Here is a 6,412-nt window from a genome sequence, read left to right as displayed (position 1 = left end):
GAGGCGGGAAAAGTGACCGCCAGGGGCGTCGTGAGAAGGCGGGGCCTGAGCGCCAGGCAGCCAATCCCAAAGAAGGAGACAGAAGGAAAATGGGCGGGGCGATTCCCGGGAATCGGAAGTCATTCCTTTTACCCGCCTCTCTCGCCCGCCCCGGCCGCGGGGTGGCTTCCGCTTCCGGGTGGCAATTCTCTGTGGCGCGCTGTTGAAGCTAAGTGGTCGTCATGGAGCTTACGGGCGAGTACGTCGGGTGTGATGGGGAGACCCGGCGGCTGCAAGTGTCCTGTGAGGCGTCGGGCGACGCGAACCCTCTCCAGAGCCTGTCGGCGGGTGTGGCCAGAATGAAGGAGCTGGTCGCCGAGTTCTTCGGACCCCTCGTGGAGCGGGACGCGCAGGGCGTGACAGCAGATCCGGACGACGCTACGGATGGTGAGCGCGGGGGCGGGGCGCCGGGCGTCTCTGGCGTGGGCAGGCTGTGTGGAGGGCAGCCTTGAGAAGGCGAGCCTTTGGGGAGAGGAGGGATCGCATCTAAAAATCGTTAGCCCTCGCTGCCCTCTTTGTCTGATCTTTCTGCCCCTCGTCTTCCCGACTTTTCACTTATCTCACCAAAAAAGCGTGGCGAGCACTGGGCTAGAGACTAGACAACGACCTGAGTCAGCTCCATGCCGCTGCCCTGGGAGAGCGCAAAGGATGGAGATAGACAGCCCTGCTCGTGGAGGAGGGGACGTGCGGCGGTCTGTAACCGTTGCTAGCTTCCGGAAGACCTTCCGGGCGGGACGTTGGCGCTGGGTGTGAAAAGGCGAAAGGGAGTTTTATCGGGTGTGAAATTAGAAACATGCTTGACAGAATGGGAACAGCCTCAGATGGTCGAGACCGACTTTGTTGTTAGGCAGTCTTCACCCTCAGAGGACCCTTTCTCGTGTCTGTTTTGAAAGTAGAAGGGTGTTTGGGGTTTTGCTTTTGGGTATTTTTAAAATTAATTGATAGTTTCATACATACATGCAAAGCATCGTGGTCGTTTTTTCCTTCCACGGCATTCTTTCATCCCCTGCTTGAACCCCTTCCCAACAGGGCCCCCTCTCCTCTCTTTCCTGCCTTTGTTGCCACTCACTGAGTTAGTTAAGACTGTATGAGAATGGGTGGGTGGGTGGGTGGTTATCTCCTGGAGCATGGGGAGCTCAGCGGTGACCACACCACTGAAGAAAGCGTCGACTCCTCCTCGAAGCAACCATTAACTGCCAAAACCTCCTCTGGGAGTGGTGGGCCCTCATGAGCCGCTCTCCCTTCGGGGATCGAATGTTGAGGTTGCCATCTTGTGCCGGTGACCACAGCCGCTGCCCTTGTGTGCGGGCCATGCCATGTCCAAAAGAACGTTTCACCGCAGCCCTTCCCACCCTCCGGCTCCTACTTCCATCCACCCCCTCTACTGTTGTAGAAATTACTGTTCGTTCAGTTTTTTGTTTGTTTGTTTGTTTGTTCTGTTTTTTTTTTTAAGATGGCTGTTTTTGCCTGCCATGTATGTATGTCTGTACACCACTTCTATACAGTGTTTTCTGAGGCCAGAAGAAGGCATCAGATCCCCAGCATGCAGTGGTCTTAACCTCTGATCTCTCCAACTCTGTTAATAGGGGAAAAAAATTATTTTGTAGACAATGTCACTATGTACCCTTGGTTGGCCTTGGGACTATTAGACCAGGCTGGCTTTGAATTCAGAGATCTGCCTGCCTCTGCCTCAGCAATGCTGGGATGAAAGAAATGTGCCACCACAACTGACCTTCTTAAATTTATTTTTAATCTTGAACACCAAAATAGATATTTTATTATCCTGAGCTAAGGAGTCAATTCTTCTACAGAGGAAGTTAAACTGTACTTTCCTATTATTTATAATATGAATATTGGCTATCATTAAAAAGAACAATAAAAGCCCGGCGGCGGCGGCAGTGGTGGTGCAGCACACCTTTAGTTCCAGTAATCAGGAGGCAGAGGCAGGTGGATCTCTGTGAGTTCAAGGCCAGCCTAGTTTGCACAGAAACCCTGTCTCCAAAAAAGTAAAAAAAATAGAAAGTATTAGCTCGATGTATTAGGGTTCTCTAAAGGAGCAAAACTGATAGAGAATACATATAGATATTTATTAGAGTGCCTTTGCAGCCTGTGGTCTGAGTAGTCCAACAATGGCTATCTCTGACAGAAAGGCCAAGGACCCAGCAATTGTTCAGTCCATGAGACTAGATGTCTCGTAGTCCTAATCTGGTGCTGGAGTTCCAGGGAAGTCCTAGAGACTGCTAGTGTTCAGTCTCTGTTGGAGTCTCGAAGAAGTAGGTAAGTTCTAACACCAGCAAAGGGGTATCTCAGGAACAGGATAGACGAACTTGCTAGTCAGAATGAAGGCAAGCAGGCAAAAAAACAAAAGCTTTCTCTTCCATATCCTTTCACGGGGGTTCCCACAAGAAGGTGTAGCCCAGATTTAGGGTGAGTCTCTCACCTCAAATAATCCAAGAAAAATTTCTCAGATGGGCCAAGCTGTTTGGGTCTCAGTTAATACCAGATGTAGTCAAGTTGACAACCAAGATTAGCCACCACACTAAGATACGAAGAAATCTGAGGCCATTGTTGGTGGAAGTGTAAAATGGTGTGTTATAAGTTTTAGGCCTCAGGAAGGCCTCTCCGCAGACTCCGCAAACCGAATCAGACCGAATTGGAAAGCCCAGGTTTAATGGGTAAAGCGTTCCCAGGCGATATCCCACCCCACCAGATGGGGACTAGAAGTGCCATTTTTTTTTTTCTGGGATGCAGCTTATATATCCTGTGGGAGTGGTCTTGAGCCTCTCTGGGGGAGGAGCTGTGTCTGGCCGGCTTTGAAGGGGCGGGTTTAGGGAAAGAGGTAGTGGAGGGGAGTTGAGGTAGATCTTCCACCAGACTCCTTCCAGACATTCCACACTCTTTGAGTATAGGGATGCCAGGGTGCCAGAGGTTGAGGTGGAGCTCCTACCCAAACAGTGTGTCCAATTTAGAGTTCCTCAAAAACTTAGCCATACTACCCCACAGTTACACCACTAGCTCTCCAAAGTTAACTGGAAATATGTTTATACCAAAACTCAATACACTGAAGGTAGCAGCACTGTTCATAAAGTGGAAATAATGCAAATGCCCATCAACATAGTAAAACATAAGCACATTTTGATAAACATTCTTTTAGTTATTGATAATATCCATTGTGTAGAATGAAGTATTTGGCTGGGGAGGTTGTTGAGTGGGTAAAGCACTAGCTACACAAGCCTGAGGACTTGAGTTTGACTCCCAAACCCCATGTAACCCAGTGTGCCTGTAACCCTAGTGTCCCTGCACCAAGTTGGGGGAGAGAGCCAGGAAGCTTGACATATGCAGAGACACCTCCTCCCCCTTTGTTTGTTTGTTTTGTTTTGTTTTTTTCAAGACAGGGTTTCTCTAAGTAGCCTTGACTATCCTGGAACTCACTCTGTAGATCAGGCTGGCCTTGAACTCATACCTGCCTCTGCCCTCCAAGTACTGGAACTAAAGGCATGCGCTGTCACCAGGCAGCTGAGAGACTCTCTTTTTTAAAAAAAAAAAAAAAAAGATTTATTATGTATACAGTGTTCTGTCTGCACACTAGAAGAGGTCACCAGACCTCATTATGAATGGTTGTGAGCCACCATGTGGTTGCTGGGAATTGAACTCAGGACCTCTGGAAGAGCAGCCAGTGCTTTTAACCCCTGAGCCATCTCTCCAGACCCCAAAGACCTTTTCTAAAGTGGAAGGTAAAGACCGATACTGAGTTTGTGACCTCTGTGTGCGCTATGGTTTGTACGTATACATCACACATACACACAAAGGAGTGACGTGTGGATACATGCTACAACAGTAATGTATTCTAAAACAGTAAGTCAGGCACAAATGGCTATACACTGTATGTTTCCATTTATATGAGATGTCTAAAATAGGTAAATCCATAGAGGTAGAAAGTAAATTAGTAGTTGTAAGAATGAGATAAACAGGCCAGGCGGTGGTGGTGCACGCCTTTGATCCCAGCACTCGGGAGGCAGAGCCAGGGGGATCTCTGTGAGTTCGAGGCCAGCCTGGGCTACAGAGTGAGTTCCAGGAAAGGCACAAAGCTACACAGAGAAACCCTGTCTCGAAAAACCAAAAAAAAAAAAAAAAGAATGAGATAAACAGGGGCTGGAGAGATGGCTCAGTGGTTAAGAGCACTGACTGCTCTTCCAGAGGTCCTGAGTTCAATTCCCAGCAACCAGTGGTGGCTCACAACCACCTGTAATGAGATCTGGTGCCCTCTTCTGGCCTGCAAGGACACATGCAGACAGAACACTATTTATAATAAATAAATAAATCTTTAAAAAAAAAAGGAATGAGATAAACAGAGAGTGGCTGTTTGTGGATATGGAGTTTTTTTTTGGTAGTAATTAACATATTTCAGAATTAGTGGTAATGATTAGACGAACAAGTGAATATTCTTTTTTGGGGGGCAGTTTCCAACACAAGGTTTCTCTATATAACAGTCCTGACTGTCCTGGAACTCACTCACTCTGTAGACTTGGCTGGCCTTGAACTCACAGAGATCTGCCTGCCTCGATTAAATGCTCGAATCACCACCGCCTGGCACAAGTGAATATTCTAAAAACTACCAAGTGAGATGTCTCTGTACAGAAGTGAATTTTATGGAGAATGAGTTAAATCTTTGTTTTTTGGATGGGGGGGGCGGCAGGGGGGGTTAATTGTTTCATTTTGTTTCTTGGGTTTTTTTTGGGGGGGGTTGTTTGTTTGTTTGTTTTTGTCAAGACAGGGTTTCTCTGTGTTTTGGTGCCTGTCCTGGATCTTGCTCTGTAGACCAGGCTGGCCTTGAACTCACAGAGGTCCGCCTTGCTCTGTCTCCCGAGTGCTGGGATTGAAGGTGTGCGCCACCACCACTGTTAATTGTTGTTTTTAAGACAAGGTCTCTGTATACAGCCCTGGCTGTCCTGGAACTCACTATTGTAGACAGGATGGCCTTGAACTCATAGAGATCCAACTGCCACTTCAAGTGCTATTATGAAAGGTGTACATTATTTTGCTTTTGAGACAGGGTCTCACTATGTGGCCCTGGCTGGCCTGGAATTTTAACTATGTAGATCAGGCTGACCTTGAATTTACAGTGATTTGCGTGTCTCTGCCTCATGATTGCTGACATTAAAGGCCATCACACTCAACAAATTTCTGAAGTTTTAAAAAATTCATTTAGTGTGTGTGTGTGTTGAGTGGCATGCTGCATGGATAGAGCTGGTTCTCTCTCCTCCACCTTACGTGTGTTCCTCTAATTGAACTCAAGTCACCAAACTTGCACTGCGTTCACTTTTACCCACTAAGCCATCCTACTGGCTCCTGAAGTTTATAAAACGTAAGTTAGGCATGGTTTTTTTAGTCTCCAAAAGGAAATGGTCTCATATCAATCACTTTACCTATCTGTATTTTTTGCAACCACTAAACATAGTGTCATACAACAAACATTTATTTTAAAAGGTGATGATGAAGATGATGCAGAAGATGAAAATAACATTGGTAACAGAACTAACTCAGATGGACCATCTGCAAAACGACCAAAACCAACATCTTAGCAATAGTTTTTATGAAATTAAGACTGCTACTAAGTTGAATGAGATGTTGTATACTTGTAATCCCAATACTTCAGAGGCTGGGGGCAGGAGGATTGAAAGTTGGAGCCTTGATTGTACTACATGTCAAGACCTTGCTATCAAATAAAAGATGAAGACATCGGAGCACTACTGTTTCCTGACCATCACATGCTAGGACTTGCAGAAGACCTGTGCTCTAGTTGGGGAACTCATTTATTTTCTGGCATTGGAACAAGTTTGTTACATAGAAAACTTCCTGTTTCTAACAAAGAAAATGTTTGGGAATGAAGTCTTGTTTTCTCATTCCAAAATACAATGGAACCATTCATAATGGATAAAATCTAAATTGACAAACGAGTTTTTATGTTTGTTTTTCTCTTTTTTTTTTTTTTTAAAGATTTATTTATTATGTATACAGCATGTATGACCAGAAGAGAGCACCAGACCTTATTACAGATGGTTGTGAGCCATCATGTGGTTGCTGGGAATTGAACTCAGGACCTCTGGAAGAGCAGTCAGTGCTCTTAACCTCTAAGCCATTTCTCCAGCCCTTTTTTTTTCTCTTTTAAAATGACCATTGAGGCTGGGTGGTTGGTGGCACATGCCTTTAATCCCAGCACTCACTCAGAAGGCAGAAGCAGGCTGCTTCCTCTGAGTTTTCTGAGAATCTCTGAGTTCGAGGCCAGACTGGTCTACAGAGTGAATTCCAAGACAGCCAGAGCTACACAGAGAAACCCTGTCTTGAAAAACCAAAAAAGATAAGATTAAAAAAT

General features: G+C 46.0%; 1 protein-coding gene across 1 annotated transcript; it reads left to right on the top strand.

Annotated features, from left to right (window-relative positions):
• The first annotated feature begins 206 nt into the window (after positions 1-206).
• Gon7 (GON7 subunit of KEOPS complex) lies at positions 207-5,996 on the top strand. The gene is made up of 2 exons (XM_052738836.1): positions 207-426; positions 5,527-5,996. The coding sequence occupies exons 1-2, from the start codon at positions 222-224 to the stop codon at positions 5,619-5,621; spliced, it is 300 nt and encodes a 99-aa protein (XP_052594796.1). The 5' UTR covers positions 207-221; the 3' UTR covers positions 5,622-5,996.
• The last annotated feature ends 416 nt before the right edge of the window (positions 5,997-6,412 follow it).

This window comes from Peromyscus californicus, unplaced genomic scaffold, assembly GCF_007827085.1.
Source record: "Peromyscus californicus insignis strain IS unplaced genomic scaffold, ASM782708v3 Scaffold_15__1_contigs__length_86483966, whole genome shotgun sequence".
Lineage (NCBI taxonomy): Eukaryota > Metazoa > Chordata > Mammalia > Rodentia > Cricetidae > Peromyscus > Peromyscus californicus.
Note: the sequence above shows the minus strand (reverse complement) of the source record. Positions and strands in the feature narration are given on the sequence as shown.